The sequence below is a fragment of the Sordaria macrospora genome, chromosome 1 (genome assembly GCF_033870435.1).
Source record: "Sordaria macrospora chromosome 1, complete sequence".
NCBI lineage: Eukaryota > Fungi > Ascomycota > Sordariomycetes > Sordariales > Sordariaceae > Sordaria > Sordaria macrospora.
In genome coordinates, this window is record NC_089371.1 from 3,596,950 (window position 1) to 3,617,518 (window position 20,569).

Below are 20,569 nucleotides of genomic sequence, written 5' to 3' on the forward strand. Positions count from 1 at the left end.
ATTCCTAATTCCCATTTCCGATTCCCAATTCCATTACTCCTCCGTCTTGACATGTCCTCATTTTCCTCCCTTCTGTCTTCCAGAGCTCGCGAGGGTCGGGGTTCTTCCTTTTTTTCATGAACATCAAAGTCGTCCCTTCTTGGCCGTCAATGCCCCGGTAGTAGGTATGCAGGCAGGTAGGTCTCAAACCACACACACTCCTTTTCCTTGCTTCACAGCACCTTCTCAAAAGGACCGCATCTGCATCTTCTCCTCCAGACTGCAAAAGTACATATCGTCCGTCGGTCTCGGCTCCAAGACATTGGCGAGCTCCTGGCGGCCGGCCTCCTCATCCTCCTCCTCGGGTTCCGATGGCACCAATCGGATGCCGAACAAGGAGCTGACGCTGCTTCCCGCGCGGTTGAGCGTGCTGCGGCGGCTGGCCGTCGAGCTGGCTGGCGATACGAGCCTTTCCACCTCGCCGTCTGAGCTGCTAGCCCGGGACGAGGTCGACGATGAGCGGGACCGGCGGCTGCGCAGCGAGGTCCGCAGACCGTGAGGAGTGAGGCGGGCGGCGAGAGACTGGAAGCGTGAGTTGTGCATTTTGGGCTGTGATGTGCGGTTGGTTTTGGTGTTGCGAGTCGGTATCGTCGTAAAGAGTGTGGAGTAACTCCGGTGGTGTGTAGTGAATGGCAGTGTCTACTGACGGCAAGGCGTAGAACGAGTGATAGATGTGTATGACTTGGAGCAAAATCGGTTCTCTCAAGTGTTCAAAAGTCGTTCAAGACCAGGGTTTCTTTGCTGCTGATAATGACTGGACTGGATGGAGGTAAAACCAAAAGAGAGTAAGGTGACAGAGACAGAGACGAAACAACAAGAAGCCTGCTCTTGGATCGTTCTTTTATTCAGTCAATGCACCGGAGATGGGAAGGTTGAGAAAACTCGACGGACGGCGAGCTCGAGCTGACGAGATAAAAGAACAAAAGCAGGACTCGGAGCAGAGAAGTGTGCGAGACTGGCTTTAAGTAAACCAACTTTGGTAACCGTCTCGATGGCAAGTGCAAGGGTACCTTGACTCTCAACTCTCTTCGATCCGCCCTGGAGCCGGGGAGTCGCTCCCAGGGGGTTCTGTTCGGAGTCGTAAAAATGCAGCTCCTTGCCTGGCTAAAACGGTGCGCAGAGGGAAGGGATGATGGATGGCAGAACAGGAGGAAGTGCGAGTCCAGGAACGACGAGGCAAGCAAATGGAGACCGCTACGACCCTGCCTTTGTGACTATCGCATGGAACCCGAGGAACTCTCCTCTACTAAAGTCAGGCAAGGGGATATGGGAAAATTTGAATCGGTCATGCATTCCATGAAACAGGACGGACTGGACCAACGGGTCCCGGGATGGAAGAAAGTGATTGTTATGCAGGGAGAAAGAAACCAATCGTCAACCAAGCCAACAGTCCAAACTCTATTCTTCAAGGGCACGCACAGAACGCCAACACAAATCATGATACCAACGCGAATCATATTTGCGAAATCGTGATATCATCGGGAGAATTCACTTGTCTGCCCTTTGCAATGCAGTGCTCGTATCGAGAAATAGTACATGAGCACGGGTACGGGGATGAGGACGGGGACGGAGGACAACGTCGGGGATAGCCTCAAAGAACGATGCAATCATGCATAAGATGGAAGGAAGTCTGGCCAGACTCCTCGCCCAGACCACCAATGCATCCCAAGTGGTGAAACAAGTTCCGAATCTTCGCCCTTTCCCTTCCTTTGCCCTGTTCTAAGCGGGACCTCTTTGAAACCAGCACAAATCGCCAGGGTGACTTACGCACATGATTACCAACAGATTAACGAGAGGGATGCACGAGGAGATGTTAGTGCTTCCCACACATCAAGTGGGGACGGCGCACGTTTGAGCGGTTTCAGTGGTGTTGACAGAGCGACGCTAGCATGTGTTTCACAAGGGACATCACGAACGACCTCACCCTCGCCTCTGTCAGTGCTACCCATCCACGCTCACCTTTTTCCCTCAGTTCTTTTCAAAGTTTTCTTGCCATCTGATCAGAGCCTTAATTCGTGACGGTAGAACATTAGAAACTCGGTGTCGGACATGTTTCCGAAGGCATAACCTAAGCCACCTCCCTCGTGCGTGTGCATCACTGCGTAACATCACAACCTTGAGCAACCCCACGGTTTATTGTTTAGCATTACTGAACATTGTTTCTCTTACAGCCCGTGACTCCATGTTTTCCACCCCATCAATATCTATCTGAAATATTCAAAATGTTCCCTTCCATGTCTACCGTCAATAACAATGTAACAATAGTATGTATGGCAACGGGAAGGAGGAAGAGCATTGAAGTCGTCAAATGACAAAAGAAAAAGCGTCTTGAGTTGCAACAAAAGGAAATCAAGAAACAACTACGCAACGCCTCGGCTTGCTTGATCATAAGAAGACGCAACATGTATGCACAAATGGAAATAATAATAGTCAGAGATCTTCTTTCCCCATAACCTCTCGTCGTCTTTCAGATATTCAAGTCATTCAATAAGCCCCCGAGTATCCTCCCCCAGAACTTCTCCCTGTCCCCCCTCCTCCCCAATCCGTATTATTCTGGCCCCGTCTCATCGTCGCGCTCCTTCGAATGCTGGCCACCCATACAGAATCATCCAACATCGAGCTGAGCTGCGCGGGACTGACGGAGCTTCCGCGCTTCGAATTACCGCCAGGACTTATTCCGCCGTTGTTATCATCAAGAGCACCACCTGGGCTCAGTCCCATGCTGCCCATCGTCCCTGACCCGCCGCCCCAGCCACCAGGCGAAGGCGCGTTTCCTCCTCCGACGCCTAGAGAGTCGTGCAATTCGAAGCTGTAGGCGTGCGTGTTGCGATGTGATGCAGAGTTGGATGACTTATTCGCCCGGGGGCCCGCGAGTGGATGGCCGTACGAGGTATCGAAAGACGAGAGATCAGCGCTCACCCCGGACCAGCTGCGGTGATGAGCGCGAGCGTCGTCTGCCGACAAGAAGGATGCGGCCCCGCCGGGACTTAGTGCAGTGGAACCAGAGCCGAATGGATTCGTGGAGCTGGATTCGAAAGGATTCGTACCGCCAGCTGCACCGCTGCCGCTGGCCCTCGCGCTGTTGTTACCGTTGCTCTCCCTGTTTTGCTGTTCATTGTCTGATTGTTGATCATTATCAACGTATATTTCTGGCACGCCAAGCTGTGGAATCGCCGTGAGCCGAGCTGACCGCTTGACCTCCATGTGGCGTTTGAACTTGCGAGAGTAGTAAATCATGTCGAAGAAACCGAGGACGATGCGGCGCTGTACTGCTTCATCAACGCGCTGGAGACGTGCGCGGCGACGAAGGAATTCCTCGAGACTGTAAAAAGAAGCATTTGTCAGCAACTCGTTGGGTATTTTGCTCGCCTTATGGAGTCAAATACATACCGTAAGCTCTTGCTGTCGTTAATGATCTTGTAATGTGCGAGAATCATAAGAACAGCGGTAAAGGAGATGCCCCTCTCCGAATCCGCAGATACCATAACTTCCTCAAAGAAGATGTTATACCGTCGTCTGCGTTCCTTCACCTTGGAGACATCGATTTGTGATATTCTCTCGTTCAGCTTTTTGAGATCCAAGCTGGTTTGAAACTGCGTGGTACTGATGATAGAGGCATGTCTGATGCTTGACGTATCCTCACCACGAACGTCTTCGAGGATTTGGCGCACCGAGTCACGGCTGTCATAAATGCGCATCTCGAACACGCCGGATAGCTCACCGAGGAGGCGGGGGAACGCCTCCTTACTGATGAACCCAGTTCCTGCAGGGTCAACACTGCGCCAGGCTTCCTTGAAGCGTCGAATTTCGTCCCGATCCACCATGGCAAGCCCGCTTGTCCGCTGGTACACGTACGAGAAACTTTCGTAAATCAGCGAAACGAACAAGTTCACAAAGATGTACATGCTGATGATGTTCCACGCGATGAAAAGAGCACGCGCCCACGCGGTGCTACCGCAATCGCTGTCGGAGAACTCAACGCCCTCAACACAAAGCGGCGGTTTGATCTTTGCAAAGTCTTCCATAACCGCATTCCAACCCTCTCCGCAACTGAACCGGAAGAGTAGGATGAGGGCATTCGGCACCGTGCGGAGGTTGATATTGTAATCAGTTTCCTCTCCGAAGCGGGTGAGACTGAACGTCTGTGTAAGTGCAATCGCAAACACCAGGAAGAAGACGAGCCATGTGGCCAACAGGCTTCCGATAGTTGTCAGGCTGGCGGCAGCTGTCTTGAACAGCTGGTCGAGAGCATCATTCCGGGGAATGAGCATTAGGACAATCGCCACCAGAAAGAATTTGTGTAACTGAATGTACGTGTCCAGCTTCGTGTTGGTCATGAAGAGAATCGTTGTGGCGAATGCACCCGTAACAGTGACGAGGGAGAACATGTCCCAAGAACTCTTGCGGAAGCGGCTCCAGCCAAGCCCCACGATCCGAATCACGATGTTGGCGATGTAGATGAGAGTGAAGAGTAAGAACACGGCGTCTCTGGTGTTTGTCCACCAATCTGGCTCGCTGTAGAATTCGGCGAGAAGGAGGACGAGATGGAAGACCAGAACGCTTGTGATGGCTACATACCATTTCCCGCGCTTCTCGATGGCACGTTTGTGACACCATATCTTCCACTTGTTCTTGCTCTCGTCGTATGAGCTTTTTGACGGCGAGATTTGGCGGAGAAGCTTCCGCAGCTCGAGCCAGGATCTTTGCTCGGCAGTCAGAAAAGCAACACCTGTCTGTTCAGTATAGTTTCTCATGAAGACGGAGATAAAAAGCGTCAACACAAAGACTGTCGCCAATAGGTTGAAGACGACCAGGAACAACGCATTTCCCTGGCCATTGAAGGGAGCCTCGGACTGTGGCTGCAAACCCCTGTCGGTAATGGCTTGAAGAGCGAAGGACACGTCGACCCAGCCCTCCTGGCTCACAATCTGGAAAAGAATGAACAGAGACGAGCCGAAATCGTCAAAGCTGAAGTATGGGTTCGAGACTGATCTCGGAGCCAGAACGGGCCAGTCGTTGTTGTAAGGAGTGCTGTTCCATTCACCAAAGCAGTCATCCAGTCTGACTATTCCCTCCGAGCTGTCGTTGCATGAAAGCAGTTTACCGTGGAAAAGGTTGACACCGTAAATAGCAAAGGGAATAAGGAGGGAAATGGAAACGAAAGCAGCGCTCAAGATCTTCCACCCGCCGACAATAAGGAGAGAGTGGAAAGTGTCCCTTGCACTTTCGCTGATGTTGAGCAGGCGCAGGGCCCTTAGTGCTTTAAAGGCGCCCACAGCTCTAGACACGGCTCCATTTCGGGTAAATAGAGTGATGACGTTGATCCAAAGAGTGATTAGCACAATGGCGTCAATCACACCCCAAGTGCTGCGGAAGTACGCATTTGGTGTCCAAAGGAAGCCATCTGCGATGACTTTGATGAGAGCTTCAACGGTGAAGACAATAGCAAACCCCGTGTCTGCCCAGACGAACCAGTTGAACGCCGTTTTGCCGTACTTTTCGAAATATTCCTTTTGGTACAGGGGTGTGGTAATGCAAGCCAGCACCACCATGGCCACAATGGCCGCATAGATAAGAGTCGAGAAGGTGTACCACGCATACGTATTAGGGGCGTCTCCCTCAGCTCGCTCAGTTCCCCGACCAGGGCCGACCAGGCGTTGGCAAAGACGTCGTATGGGATTTTTGGGTGTGAAAATGAATAGCGATTTGTTGTAGTTGGGGTGGCGCATCAGGTACTCTCTCTGTGCCCTCGCGCGGCGCTTTGTGGCATTCATCGCCTGGGCTGCCATAGTCCGTGGATCGAGATTCTCACCTAGCCCATCTAGATTGACGTTTGAGTAGAAAGGGTTGGGCTCACGGCTAGTGAACAGCGACACGAATTTTCCCCAAGCAGCGGAGAGTATCCCGGGGGTGACGCCATCATATTGCATGGTTTTACTACTACCCAGCTGGGAAGTTGGCTGACCATCGGGGCCGCTTTGCTGGAGAGGGTCAATGTCGTCGTCAAGGAAGTCGTGTACCACAGCCTCTTTCAGAAGCATCTCCATCATAGCAGGGCCATAGTCGAGCGGGTCCCTCTGTTTTTTTGACCGGCCAAAATTCAAAACTTTTGATAATGCTAGGTTGCTCGAAGCAGAATGACCCAGCTCTTTGCGCTGGAGGAATGCCTTGACCTGTTCAAGACGCTTGACATCCTCTCCGACGTCAAAGTTTTCTTGAATAACGGCAATGAACATATTGATGAGAATGAAGTAAGCGAGAATGAACCAGCCGACGAGGAAAATGGCGCCAATCCAAGCAGTGTGCAGATGGTGGGTGGCGGCAGTGACGCTGTAAAGAATGTCGGTCCAGTTCTCACTGGATAGAACCTGATACATTCCGAGGAAACAGTTGTAAATGGTGTTAAACGGAATCCTGATCGGCTCCCCGTCATCATCATATCTCGGCAACTCTCCACGGAACAATTGCGCCGCGAAGATGGCCATCAAAAAAGTGATGAGAAAGACAAAAGACATCAGGTTACCGATACCAGTCACGTTTCCGAGAACAAGCCGAATCAATTTCCTTGTCATGGGAATGACCATGACCACGCGGTAGACTCGCAGGATCTGGAATGCGGTAAGCCAATTGTAGACTTGGCCAGAATTCCGGATAGGGGGGATGAGGATAATCGAGGTGGCCACAGCAAGCCCAAGGTCAACAAGGTTCCGTTTCCTACGGTGGAAGCCTCGGATGTCCGCAGCCAAGCGGATGATGATTTCGACGTCTAGCAGAAGGGTGACCACAGGCTCTGCTATATTGACGAAACGCTCTCGGCCTGACCTCATCCTGGCGCTGCGGAGAGACTGTGCCAGAAGTCCAAAAGCAACGATCAAAATCCACAAAGGCTTTGTCCTATTGTATATCCTTTGCAGCAATGTCGGTCTACGCATGGCATCGTCAACTCGAGATGCAACCATGCCAGGAGGTTCATCCGCAGTAAAAGCGCTAGCCTTGGACTCTTCTCGGATGACTTGAAACGACGACGTGATGACGGCAATTAGCAAATTGGTCATCCAAAGCATCATGATGATAATGCCAGCACCATAAAAGAGGGCGGACGGGAGGAAATCCGAGCTAATGGTGTAGTACATCAGGTCCGAAAAAGTGTTGGCGCTCATGATGACAAACACAAGCTCAAGAGAATGGCCGATGTCATCGAAGTTGACCGTTCCATTGAAGGGATTTTCTTGCCGGATACATATGGACCCTCTCGGACATATGAAGCCCTTGGCACGCAAAGTCCCGTTCTTCAAATCAGTTAACGACTCCTTTTCGTCGCTATAAACCCAAGGCATGGTTTCACCAGTGGCGTTGTCGATATGGCCTCCGCAGAAAGCAGAGTCGGGCGTATAGGCTGCTTGAAAGTCGGTAGGATGATCTGGATCTATCCAAAGACATTGACGACTCAGACTAGACTTAAAACTCTGAACGCCAATGATGGCGAAGAGAAGCCAGAAGAACCCCATCAAGAAGGACACTCGAACGAGCAAAGGCGCGGCCTTCTTTAAACTTCGCAAAATGATCAAATTGCCCTTCGTAAGAGCAAGTAATCGAATGATGCGCAAGCAGCTCAGCATGCGGAAGACGTACATATGGTGCTTGCTCTCAAGACCAGTGACGCCTAACACGAATGATATCCAGAAGGAGACAACGGCTACGAAGTCTAACCTGTTGAAGCCATGGCGTAGGAATGCACGGCGAGCCAGATGGCGACGCTGTTGATCTTCCAGCGTTTGGATTTGACTTTGGGCCATGGTAAAGGATCTTGTAAACGGAGCAGGCTCAAAATGTTCTGGTCGGGGTTGGGGTTGACGGACCGATCTTTGACGCTGAGGCCGGAAGATGACGCGATACTGTTCGGCCATCCTTTCGCGAAAGCGGCGTTTGTTCTTGGCTTCTTCATATTCAGGGGCGTTGATGATGAAGCCAGACACAATAATTCTTGCTATGAGTTCGATCGTGAAGATGACAAACAGGACAAATATGGCCCAGTCTATCCTGGTGCTACCCCAGCGCTCAGGGCGGCCGTTTCCATCAGAGAACACATCGGGTGCGGCCTCGACAGCAAGTAGGACGGCTTGAAGGACGATTAAGACAAGAATAAATGGCTCGGCCCATGGGTTGACCAACAGATCGCAGAGCCATAAGCGCAGTGGATTATCAGGTGGGAATATTCCCAGCGACTTGCCCTTGAGCGGATTGTTCCTAGGATCGCGTGACCGAGGCCTGAAGGCTGGGTGCTGCTCTGGATAAGCATGATGCGATTCGGGCCGCTTTTCGGTGGGAGTTTGTCCTGTTTGTGACGGATATGAGGTGTCAACCAGCATGGGGCCTGATGCGTGGCCCGGCCGTGGGCGTTCCATACTCGGCGAGCGTGAGCGGTCCCGTTGTGTTTGCTGGTCAATCAAGTCACCCTCTCCACTGATCATGACTACACGCTGAGACATGGCCCTCATAATGGAACCTGCCCTCGACAAAGCGCCGCTTGTTGATAGGGACCGAGATCGGCGTCTATCATCGGGAACCAAACTGTCTCCAAAGCTCCGGTGACGGTCCGCGGTGAAGTTGTTTTCCAGATCAAAACCAAGCATGGTATTGCGAGGTCGCGAGGAACCATTACCCAGATCAGAGACAGTCTGGAAACTATCCCTTGGTGCTGCATCTCCTTCCGGGGCGTCCAAGCGACCGATGGGCTGGGCTGCCGGCTTCAGAGGAACACTATCCGACTCTAAGGAATCCGTATCGGTACGCTCCTCATAATAGGGGTGAGGTACACTGTAAGGATCACTGGCACTAGGCATATAGGAAGCTGAAGGGGGCAGCTCATGACCATGGCCAGAAATATTCGGAGGTAGGGCGAACTGAAGTGCCATATGGTCGATTGGCGAATCAGCGGCGCTTCGGTCGTCGCGGCCGGACGGATAGGGGTGCTCCCAATATGTTGAGAGCCCAGGAAGGTTGGCGGACATGGGAGCAGTTGAAGGTGAGGGCATCTGAAGTCCGGCTTCCGAGTTGCGGACGTTATCGTTGGTTTCGCTAGTCCTTCCACCGCCGCCCTCTTGTCCCTCTGGAACCGGCCGTAGATCGCGTAATGGAATGGACTGCTGGTGGGAAGTAGAGGACACCGAACCCCGTCGGGGCGAAGTTGATTTATGGTCGCTCATTTTGACAGATCAGAGTTTCTGTATGATTTCTGGGCAGCCTCTGAGTAGAACACCCCCTTTTGTAAAGCTCAGCGCAACACGCCACGGCACTTGGAACATGTAATGTCAAGACTTTTGAGCCAGCATTATATGAGAACCGAGGGACCTTGAGCTGGCGTGGCAGCCATGGACCTGCGCGCTTGAAGTCGGACGAAGCTGACGGCTACGTAGCAATGGCAAGGCGCACTGGTCGGGGCGATATCGAATGTAGCAATGTTCCCGTCTCCCGACAACTGCCGTAGGTCTTGAAGGATCGGCTTAACGGTATGGGTTCCCTTGGGGAGGACGGCGGCCCGGGAAAACGAATGTAATAATTGCTCGACGGCTCGGTGGATATTCTCGATTGCTCGGTCGATCGTTCGGTTGCTCGTGGGCTAGTCAAAGGCGTAGTTCGACAAGATATGCGCAGAGGTCGAGGAATTGAGTATCGCGGAAAGCAGGGCAACGAGGGGCGCAGTCAGGGGGCACCAGCTGGATGTGGCAGTTGGAATCGCAGGAATCGCAGAAATAGTATGAAAGCGGAAGTGTAGACCACCAGGTATAGAGTAAATGTAACGAGCGACAAGTAGGATAAATAGGATGGTGAGCGCGGGGCTCTCTCTTTTTCCTCTCTATGTGTTATGCGACTAAGCTGGTTTGAGGGTCCGGGTTGTGACTGAACGTGGATATTGTTGGAGTGTGTTTAAACAAAAAAAGAACGGGCAAATAACAAGGCCAAAGCAATGCTTGCGACGACAGGGTCCGTAGTTGTGCGGCTGTTTGCGGGGATGATGTCCTGACGATGTTGATTGGGAGGGTGTGAGGTCAGCCTGGCTGAGGATACTTTTTAGATGTCGAGGGGAAGACGATGTTCATCGATTCTAGAAGTCCATGTTCAGCGTCGAAGTGGTGGAAGTGGAAGCTCCTCTGTCACGTTCTCGCCCCGGGGATTCCAAACAGTGGACGCTGCCTGGGGTTCCCGTCGGTGGGCCACTGTCCAGCCGCAGTCTCTGGGCAACCTTAGCACTCGTCAAGTCAAATTCCACTTTGACCCGCGTCCTGTTCCTGGCGGTCATTCTCAATCCATCCTAGCGTGCTGCGCGGCCACAGGCGCAGCCCAGGTACAGAGCCGGTGATAGGCAGGTTCGGCAGGTACCGTCGTGGAGTGCTTGTATCAGGGGATTTGCCGTCTTTTTTAACGGGCAGCAAAGTGGAATCAGCAGCGACCAGTTTACGAACTGCCAAGGTAATTTACAATACGCGTACAGCATGCGGTGCAAAAGTTCGAGAATCGCTAAAGTCAGTAAGGCCCCACCTGCCGAACGTGAAACATGAACGATGGTGGCATCCCTGAGAAATCATGGATGACATAAGCAAAGTGGAAGTGATCTCTCAGCCCTGCGCCTGGCAGGTTGAAATCCACCCTCTGCCTGCCGCAGCGGGTGGCCCAGCTATCAAATGCCGGCCCCGTTGCTTGATGTATGGTTACAAGAAAAGGTACGTACCTCCACTAGTGTACATAGGTACGCACTGCACGTCAAGCGCGCCCCTAGTTCCCGGTCCCGCGTAGTAGCAGGCCACGGCAGCGCAGCATACTACCCAGCACTTCAATTCTATTACGCAGTAGACGCGCCGCGACGGGAACTTGAACTTGGTCGTCAGTTCAACCGGTGCTTATCACCAAGCCCACCGCCACAAGAGTTTCCCGGCTCTCTTGTCAGGCGACCAATTCATCTCCATCATCAAGTCGACCGAACATTCAATTCCAATCACCCCGACTCCAGATTCATCTCCATAGCAAAAGCTCTGCAACTAGCTTCGACGCCGATCCGACTTCCCAACGAGTCGACGTTAACCTTCGACTTGGTCTTCGAGACCACGCCTCGCTTCCGTCTCCTCGACCACGAAACCAAATTATCGCCGTACCCATTGACGCACATTCGAGACCCATCTTCACGATGCCGATATCGCGGAAGCGGGCCCTCCAAGAGGCCGACACCAGCAACAATGCGCAACCTCCAAAGGAACCATCTGTACTCCATCGCATAAGGAACATGTGGCAGTTTGCCAATCTTTTCCAGTTCATTCTCTTATTCGGAAAGGCGCTCAAGCTGGACGACAGTCTTGATATCGAGGTATGGCAGGAGATCCAACATATTGGCAGGTGTTCCGAGCTGACATGTTCATTGCGACAGGACCTCGAGGCCGAATGTCTAAAGCCAGGCTCAATGGTCCTCCAGGACATTGGCCTCGGTACCCTCAAGTTCCTCTCGTCCCATCGAGGCCTCACGTACGTCGACGGAATCTCCACACTCCGATATCTGTCCCACCGAGTTTGCTTACAGACAAAATTAGCCACGACGTGTTCGAAGAATACACCCGAAGACAGTTTCTCGCCAAAGCTCCTGAAAAGAACCCTTTCGGAACTGAGGATCTGCCTACCAAGTTTGCCGACTTCGACGTCTTTACAAAGGTATGAAATAGTGTATAACGACAGCTCCCAAGATACCACTCTCCTCGCCGTTCAAGATGATACTAATGATGGGCTATCTCTAGATCCGTGTACTCCAGCAGATGAGCCAGCTTGTCATGTGTACCCCCGAGCGACTTCGCGAGAGGACAGAGGAGCAAAAAGATATGGACCAGACCAATTGGGTGCGCAGTCTTCCCTTTCTCGACAAGCGCTTTTTTGCTAACGAGATCTCTAGCGAATCGAACCATATGGATGGGACAGCGAAGATCGTACCTACTTCGTATTAGATGATAACCGCATCTATCGATTGACCGAGGCCCCGGCCCCCGCTCCCAAACCCAAGAAGAATACCAAAAAGGCCAAGGCCGTCTCCCGAAGCAGCAAAAGACGTCGCGTCTCGGCAGCGGTCAGTGAGGATGGCGATGCTGGCGACGAGGACTCTGTGACAGGGCAACCAGATAAGCCTGAAGACGACGGCCTTGGCGGAATGAAATGGGAATGCCTCGCGGTCTCCTTGGACGAGGTCCGTCAATTCCTTGCCACTATCCAGAGATCCAAGGATCCAAATGAGAAGATCCTGCGCGAACAAATCCAGGACCATCTCGTCCCCATCCTCGAGAAACAAGAAGAGTCCAAAAAGCGGAAACAGCTGCAACGAGAGAAGGAGCTCCAGGCACTGGAGAAGATGGCGCACGCCAAACGATCCAGCCGTATTGCCGGCAAGCTAGAGCAACAGAAGGCGGAAGAGCAGGCCCGGGAAGAGGAACGCAAGCGCCGAGAAGAGGAGGCTGCCAGGCGAAAAGAAGAGCAACGGCAAGCCAAGATGGAGAGGGAGAGAGAGCGCCGACTCATGTCAAGAGAACAACGACTGAAAGAGCGAGAAGTTCGCCGTCTTCAGGCCGAAGAAGAGCTGGCGCAATTGTCCGAGGACAGCAAATCCGTCGGCTCAGGGCCCGGTCGCATGTCGGAGCGGCACCGACAAGCAGCGATTGAAAAGAATCGGAGAGCTCTACAGGAGCTGCAAGATGAGGAAGATGATTGGATCTTCGATTGCATTTGCGGTGTATATGGGCAGGTCGACGACGGGACACATAGCGTTGCCTGTGAGAGGTGCAATGTCTGGCAGCACAGCAAATGCCTGGGTATTGCCGAACAGGACGCCGAGCAAGAAGACTTCCATTTCATCTGCAGCTCTTGCCGCCGAAGTGAGGCAGAGAAATCCCAACAACCCCGGGTCATCAAGCTGAAGGTCAACCGCCATGCTTCATCGTCCCCTCCTCCTCACCAGGCGGCCAGTGACATCTCCCGGTCTCAAGCTGACCGGCCAGAGCTTGTTGTCGAGCTAAAAGCTCGGGCGGTGTCTGGATCGTCTACCGATCGTAGTAGCGAGGAGAAACCCCGCTCTGGGTCTCAGGATAGCCCATCGGAGCAACAAGAGGCAGGCACCGAACCCACCACTCTTCCCGGTGAGAAGAAGGGTACGGCCAGGCCGGTCACTGCGGCGAGGTCTGTTGGGAAATCGCCAGGGCGACGGGAGATGAACCCATTTTCATCGCCGCATCCCACTCTGTCTCCTCCTAACCAGTCACCCGGCAAGTTGAGAGCATATGACAGCATATTTGACCATTCTGCACCCTTTCCTGCTGTTGGTCGCGAAAACTCGGCGCATCTCAGAGAGGAGGGCTCACTGCCTGTGTTGCCGCCCCCTGCCGGAAACGGTCGTTGGACCTCTCCGTCAAAGCAACCGCAACGGCCATCTTCGCCTCTGGGAACAAAAAGCTCTCCTGCCGCTGGCGCCAGAATAGTGAGCACGCCATTGCCACAACTTACCCCTGTGCAACCCGATCCCCACGCCCGGAATGGAGCCATGGACCGGTCATCACCCTTACCGCCTTCCCGTGGAGGGCTATCGCCAACCAAACATTCGCCGCCTGTACCGCCGCGCCATCAGGTGAACGGCTCTGTCAGTGCTGGAGCTTCCCCGTCAGGGACTGGTCGCGCCACCCCAGTCTTCCCCCCTTCAGCAGCTTTTGCCCCTACCCCTCAACAGCAAAATCTGGCACCGCCGGTGAAGCCGGTGAAGCCCGATGAGCCGGCGAAAGCGCAGCCACAGCCGTAGAATGTGCTGGTGCGTTAAGTCGTATTCATCGTCAGCTAAAGGACGAATGACTGCCTTCGCGGCCACATGTTAAAAGAAAAAGTATCAGATGAACATAACACAAGCTAGTGGCTGGTTTTGCCCTGCCATTCGTGCCAAGTCATGGAAGCCATAAAATAGTAGCGTTCGACATTCGGCAATTGTTTTCCTTTGGAGGGACGCCCGATAACCACACAAAGAAGCGATCGAGGGCCCAGCAAAGCCTCCCGCAGACTGAGGGTCCGCGGTGACCTCTCGGGCCCTTGGGTCGGGACCGATAGAGGTCAGTCTTCTTTGACAGTGTTTGTCAGAGTCGAAATCGAGGGATTGGCCCATCAGGGTTGAAATCTTGCATAGTATTTGCATCTTGTATCTGAACAGGCAGTCATTCTCTGTAGATCACAGGTCAGCAGCATTAGTGTAGATGGATAGATACAAAAATGAATTGGACGTCATGAGAAGAGGATGATGGCAGTCCTTGGGATTACCAAACTACCTGTCATGTTGGGTCCCAGACACCGGAATTACCGGCAAGTGGAACTCATCAGGATGATGGTCTCGCTGAGGATGTAGAGTTCGTCGTGAGACCACGTATGAAAATTGCTGAAACTGTCGTGAAGAGGATGATGAGAAGTGATAGATTGTCCCCATAGCCGACAGCTCGCACGAGCAGCTGCCTTGGGCTGGGTGTGGATTTCAGGGGTCCTGGTCGGCTGGGATGATGAGATCTCCAAAGATATTTGTTTTGTCGATATTTCTCAAGGGCTTCACGATACCACTGCCGTCCCTAGTCCAGCGCCACTCCACCTGTAGCTGGGAGGTATGTGATAGACACTTGCCGTGATGTTTATCGTCCGACTTCACGATGCCGTGTATCTCAAACTTGGGTTCCTTTTGTTGAATCACTTATTTCCCGTTCCCCTTATTTTTCTTTTCTGGAATGCATCTAGAGTTAGACGAAAGGGACCGCCCTTGAAATCCTACGTGCTTCCACCTCCATTGAGTTTGTGCCAGGCCGGGCATCTTTCTGAGATGGAAAAGAGATGCTCACCTTACCCTATTCACATGTGCTTATGCTATTGGCTAGCTACCGTATAATCATCCCTTTTGGCTCCATTCAGAAACAGATTCATGATTAGTTTCCCTTTTATCTGTCGCGTGCTCCCCCTCCCTTTCCGCCTTTTCAGTTCCTCACTTAGGTTTCAAAGCCAAGTCTCTGGCTTCAAGGTTAGCCTTGCCCCAATGATGGACGTTCGCTCCAAACAGAAGCGAGTTAGAATCCGGTGCCTTAGACATGGGCAAGGGGGTTGGAAGGGAAATGCTAGTGATGCAGCTACCCGACGCCATCTTTGGAGTTTATCGACATCCCTCCAGTGAAATTGCCTACCAAGTTTTCCTTTGCTTGCTTCCGTGCCTCCCCTCGACAGGGGTCGGTAGCAGAGCGGCCCAGAGATATTTCAGATTCCGCACTGCCCAACATGCGCTGTTAGTTGAAGATTTATTTGTGCACGTTGGAAGGGAGGGTGGACTAGAATGCATATCCAACATGTTCCGTGCCTTCGCCACCAACCGCGGGAAAGCAGAGCAGCAGGTTCATCATCTATGCAGCCCGCCTACACACCAGGGCTACACACCTCATCTACACCGTAGTTTATGGCATGCATACTAACTACCCTGTATGCCAGATCTGGGATGCAAACTTGGCTTACATGGCTTGCCCGGCTTGCATACACAGCATAGCGGGAAGGATCAAAAAATAATTATAATACCACAAATTCTGGTATTCTTCTCAGCCTCCATCCCTGGGGTTCTAGGGCGTATAGAACCATCCCTCCCTTCCCTGATCTTGACCTTGGCAAAAAGAGCTGCAACTGATGACCGCGCCCAACGCCAGTCATGTGCCAACCACGGGACGTAGATTGGGGAGTCGACACTCAAGAAGAGAGATAGCAGCAACCTTGTTAGCCCGCTCCCCGGATCTGGATGTAACACTTTCTCCGATGAAAGAAAGCCGCAACGCCATGAAGGTCCCTTAGCGACAGGTCACTAAGTACCTGCTCATGCCGTTTCCGGGAGTTGCCGGCACATTCCAGTCGAAACACTTTTGGACCCTCAACCAAGCAAGCCCGCCCTCTCTTTTCGGTGAACACTCTCAGTTTTCCCACTTGCCGCACCTGCGAGCGTACTGTAGTTTGTAGAAGCCGCACCGTATTCAAGCCCCTCTTCCGACCACTGTATGCCACTTTAAAAATTGGGACACTCTCAGTTCCCTAGGACGGAAAAGCCCTGTAGATGGTTGCGGCGTTCGTTTCGTCGGCTGGGTGCTTGAACCCGTGGAGCAGAACCAAACAGTCGATGGCCAGGGACCCCAGAGAGACTGTAGGATCTAGAGCTTCACTGGCACGAAAAGGGTTCTCTCCCCAAATCTGCCATCACATCCCTCCCCTTGGAAGTTTTTGCTGCCGGCTCACTAACCCTACAGCTTGTCTGCTCCCCGGAATCCGGGACCGGCCAAGAACAGTTGGTCGAGGCTCTGCGATCCCTGTGACACAACGGCTCAGTGCCTCTGGAAATAGACATGACCATGGATCATTCCCAGGTAGCTACCGCTTCTTCTCATTCAGATCCCTTCCCTGGGCACGGGTACGTCAGGTTTGCCAGGTCTCCGTAAGAGCAACTCGCTCCCACACGGCAGCCGCACCCCCGTTAGCCCCCCATCCCCATGATGCTGCCCGTGGTTGCTCTCCCAGCAGAGTTCCCTGGACTTCGCCCAGGTGGCTCTTCCGAAAGCAGCGTTCTCCTGGATGCGGCAACAAGTACGATCGTAGACCAACCGCACCTCCAGCAACTAACAATGTCTAATAAAGAAGTCATGAATAAATACATGCTCTTGGTCTCCCCGCCTTTCTTCTTTCTCCTCGTGTGTGCCCCATCAAAAGAGTGCTGCTCTGTCCAAGCCAACAAAGGTAGTCTCTCCTTGCAACCCCTTTTTCCTCCCATATCATCCAGAGCGCGGGAGACCCAGATCACAGCCGGTCAACAAGCATCCGGCCACTTCTCTCCCATACGCACCGACCTGTGTCTGTCCTGCGGTCGAGCTCTCACAAACAAAGAAAGGAGGATAGGTACCGCAATCTCTTCCAGCACACAACGCGAACCACCCCAGAGACAACATCCCAGACAGCTTTTGCATCTGCATCGTCCTGCAAGACCGGGTAGGAGTTCCGGGAGTGGTTGGAAAACAGCGGTAAAGGTGTTCGAACAGACGGACGCACCACATCGACATCTCCTTCTCCATCGGCATCCAAGAAGCCCGACATTTCTTCCAACCTGAGAGAGAATTCCGATTGGGAAAAACAGGGCTTGTTTGTAAAGAGAACAGAGAAGAGACAGATAGGAAAGGCATCTCATCCTTGCCAGGAAACGAGCAGTTGCAACAACTCTTCGCTTTGCTCATGTCAAAAAGCCCGAAACAGCTCGATATATATCACTCCTGTTCCGGTACCAAAGTAACGGGATCACTTCCTCTTTGGTCATCCACTCCACGAGTCATCCACTAGGACAACAACAACAACAACAACAACAACAACAACAACAACAACAACAACAACAACAACAACAACAACAACAACAACAACAACGACAACAAGCCTTGATATCAACAAGAGCAAGCTGGTCTCAGATAGTCCCTTGCTTCAGAAGAAGAAGAAGAAGACGGCGACGGCATAATCGACCCCGGAAACGAGACGTCCTCATGAACCAAGAGTACCAAACAACGACATCGACCCTCGCAATGGATAGGCGCACACCACCTTCCCCTGCCCCTTCGGGGATAAGTCTTCATCATGACTATGTTCAACAACATCACCCAATGACCTTTCCCTCACAATTGTTGGACAACATGGCGCCAACAGTGCCCTTCCAGACACACTCGCAACCAGGGACGAGATACGGAACACCAGTTCCCCATCCTTTATCACACTCTCAAAGCTTCGACACCGGGCTTCAACAACAGTACCAGCGTGCCATCAGTGTCCAGCCTGTAAGATAGACATCACATCTCCCCGCCCCTCGTGGCGGTCCTGTATCCATGATAAGCTGACATGATGTTGGGAAATCCAGCAATATCACAACCAGTTGTACGGGCAGGGCAACAGCCCATATGGCCCCATCCCCGAGGTAAACTCTTTCCCGATCTGGCTTGAACTGGGGTTGTGAGTGGACGCTAACGTGGTATCGTACCCCCTTTCAGCCCTACAGCACTCCGGCGACGTCCCCACCAACACCGGCACGACATGCCGAGCTTATGAACAGCAAAATCAGGAATTCCCCCCTCAGGAATCTGACCCGCAGCTCCAAGATCGAGAAGAAGGCGCCAAGGAAAAAGAAGTCGACAGCGGAATCGAAGAAGCTCGAAGGTAAAGTGGCAGCCCTGTTGCTCGACAAGCCCCTAAGCCAGCAAAAGGTTCCCGAAGACCTGGTGATCACCAATATGGAGGAATACGTGAACCGAGCGAAGGAGGCGCGACAACGGGAGGTGGAAAGCGGCAAGAACCCGGGCAAAGTCAAGCGGCCGATGAACGCATTCATGCTGTACCGCAAGACGTACCAGGGCGTGGCCAAGGGCTGGGCGGACGAGCACAATCACCAGGTGGTGTCTCGGGTGTGCGGCATGAGCTGGCCGATGGAGCCGGAGCAGGTGCGGGAGCAGTTCAAGGCGTGGGCGGAGAAGGAACGCGAGAACCACCAACTGGCCTTTCCCGACTACAAGTTCACGCCCACCAAGCCGTCCAAGGCGCCCAAGTACAAGGACGGCAACGAGAGCGAGTGTTCGGACCCCGAATGGGACCCAACAGGCAACATGCGGTCGCGAGCGCTCACGCGCGCTCGCTCGATGACCAGGGCGTCCAGCGATGACTTTGACGATCATCCGCAGTATGTCATGGGCCGCTTGACCTATCCGCCTTATGGGTACCCGGCGAGCAACTATAACACCATGGCCGCTTTCGCCGGGCACCGGTCCGCCTTTGAGTATTCCAACCCGGGCAAGGCCATGCCGGCGCCGTATGAGCCGCACACCGGGGCGCTGCGGGACGGGTCGTACTATGAGGCGCAGGTGCACACGCCGCCGAGACATCTCCATCATGGCATGTCGGTTGAGGATATTGTAATGCGTAGGACGCCATCGCCGACCATGGCCTACTCTGGAGGACACTCCCACGGGTTATCGATGTCCAAGGCCGAGGCGCACAGCCTGAGCCAGTACAGCTACCAGCCCATGTTTACCGATCACTTCACGGCCAGTCCGCCGCAGTACGACCTCCCAGCGCAGCAATCACAGCTGTTGAAGCAGGAGCACTACGACCACCAGCATGAGCAGAAGTATGATGCGCATCTGGAGCAAAAGTACCACCATCATAGTCAAGACTCGCAACACGAGCAGAAGTACGATCCCTACCACCACGAGCACAAGTACCATATGCTCGACGAGCCGCGCATCGACCCATCGCTAGAGAATGTGTACACGACCTCGGCCGGAGCGGGCATTCACAGCATGATTGGCAATGACGGCGGCGGCGGCGGTGATAACAAAAAAAGCGTCATGACGCAGGTAACCACCTCATCGACACAGAGCGCATGGCAACCCAACGCATCGGGATCATCCGGGGGAGCCGGGCCCATGGCTTCGGGGGCTGATAGCGACAATGGCAGCAGTAGCCAGTTTGTTGACAGCTTCAACATGTACGAGGACGACCCAAACCCATTGGATGGACTGAGCAAGGGCGACTGGCATGTGACAAGCGTAGACCCTCCGCTTCCGGACAGCAGCCACTTTGACATGAGCTGGATGACGGACCAGCCTGCTGTAGCTGACGCAATCACGGTGAAGACGGAGCTGGTCAGCCATACGCCGTGAAAGGATGGTCGCGGGTACAGTAACCTGGACGACCCATGTCAGTTAATGTTTTTAGACGATGATAATGCTATCTTGGGAAAAAGGGGCCATAGCCACAATGGCGTGGTTAAGGGAGGCCGAACAAGTCCTTTTTCACATCTCCCTCTCTCTCTCCCTCGTCAGGAGTAATGAACTGGAACGAGAACAGGACACGGGACAGGATCTAGGATGAATTTACAATCAATCATGGGTACAGGACACGGAACGGGCACAGGAAACGGGGTTTGGGGTTTGGGGTCTTGGGATTGGAATTTCTGAAATTTGGAATTGCGAATAGGCATTGGATGGATCATGGATTGGATAAAGATACCTTGGATACCACAACCACACACACCCTCTTGGATAGAGAACCCTTGTATGTTTACCACATGGCGGCGCAAACACACCATTGTATTTTGAGGCTTTTGAGGCTTGAGGCTTGTATGTGCTCGGGACCGAAGCATGCAAGCCAAGCATCTCTCGATCTGGGATTTCTTATTGTACTAGTAGACCCTATCATTTGATCTGAATGTAGACAAAACTCACCGACTTGGAGCCACGGCAGCAAACAGTCTATACCAAGTAAAGGTATGTGTACTGTATCTCGTGCGCCTTATCTTCAAACATGCTCATCTGTAGGGTTTCCCGTCCAGCTGCCGTCTAAGCCGCCCTACCGTCGTGGTGGTGGTGCCTTGCATTCAGAATCAATCTCCAGTCATGATTTGTCAATTGAATAGAAAGTAAATAAATAACATGATGCG

General features: G+C 53.0%; 4 protein-coding genes across 4 annotated transcripts; 2 read left to right on the forward strand and 2 right to left on the reverse strand.

Annotated features, from left to right (window-relative positions):
• Positions 1 to 225: 225 nt before the first annotated feature.
• On the reverse strand, positions 226 to 582 carry SMAC4_04253 (uncharacterized protein; the record flags this gene model as incomplete). Its single annotated transcript, XM_003350901.1, has 1 exon — positions 226 to 582. One exon carries the CDS (start codon positions 580 to 582, stop codon positions 226 to 228), a length of 357 nt encoding a protein of 118 aa, XP_003350949.1.
• A 1,568-nt stretch (positions 583 to 2,150) lies between these two features.
• On the reverse strand, positions 2,151 to 9,245 carry SMAC4_04252 (uncharacterized protein; the record flags this gene model as incomplete). The annotated part of the gene is made up of 2 exons (XM_003350900.2): positions 2,151 to 3,361; positions 3,430 to 9,245. The coding sequence occupies 2 exons, from the start codon at positions 9,243 to 9,245 to the stop codon at positions 2,524 to 2,526; spliced, it is 6,654 nt and encodes a 2,217-aa protein (XP_003350948.1). The 3' UTR covers positions 2,151 to 2,523.
• A 1,976-nt stretch (positions 9,246 to 11,221) lies between these two features.
• Positions 11,222 to 14,729, forward strand: SMAC4_04251 (uncharacterized protein; the record flags this gene model as incomplete). Its single annotated transcript, XM_066090081.1, has 5 exons — positions 11,222 to 11,398; positions 11,459 to 11,553; positions 11,619 to 11,736; positions 11,820 to 11,918; positions 11,972 to 14,729. 5 exons carry the CDS (start codon positions 11,222 to 11,224, stop codon positions 13,853 to 13,855), a joined length of 2,373 nt encoding a protein of 790 aa, XP_065945631.1. The 3' UTR covers positions 13,856 to 14,729.
• A 1,866-nt stretch (positions 14,730 to 16,595) lies between these two features.
• Positions 16,596 to 20,091, forward strand: SMAC4_04250 (uncharacterized protein). Its single transcript, XM_066090080.1, has 3 exons — positions 16,596 to 16,689; positions 17,434 to 17,915; positions 17,996 to 20,091. The coding sequence occupies exon 3, from the start codon at positions 18,180 to 18,182 to the stop codon at positions 19,788 to 19,790; it is 1,611 nt and encodes a 536-aa protein (XP_065945632.1). The 5' UTR covers positions 16,596 to 16,689; positions 17,434 to 17,915; positions 17,996 to 18,179; the 3' UTR covers positions 19,791 to 20,091.
• Positions 20,092 to 20,569: the final 478 nt, after the last annotated feature.

Coding starts and splice junctions, on each gene's coding strand:
- SMAC4_04250 (XM_066090080.1), top strand. CDS start 18,180: ATGAACAGCAAAATCAGGAATTCCCCCCTCAGGAATCTGACCCGCAGC.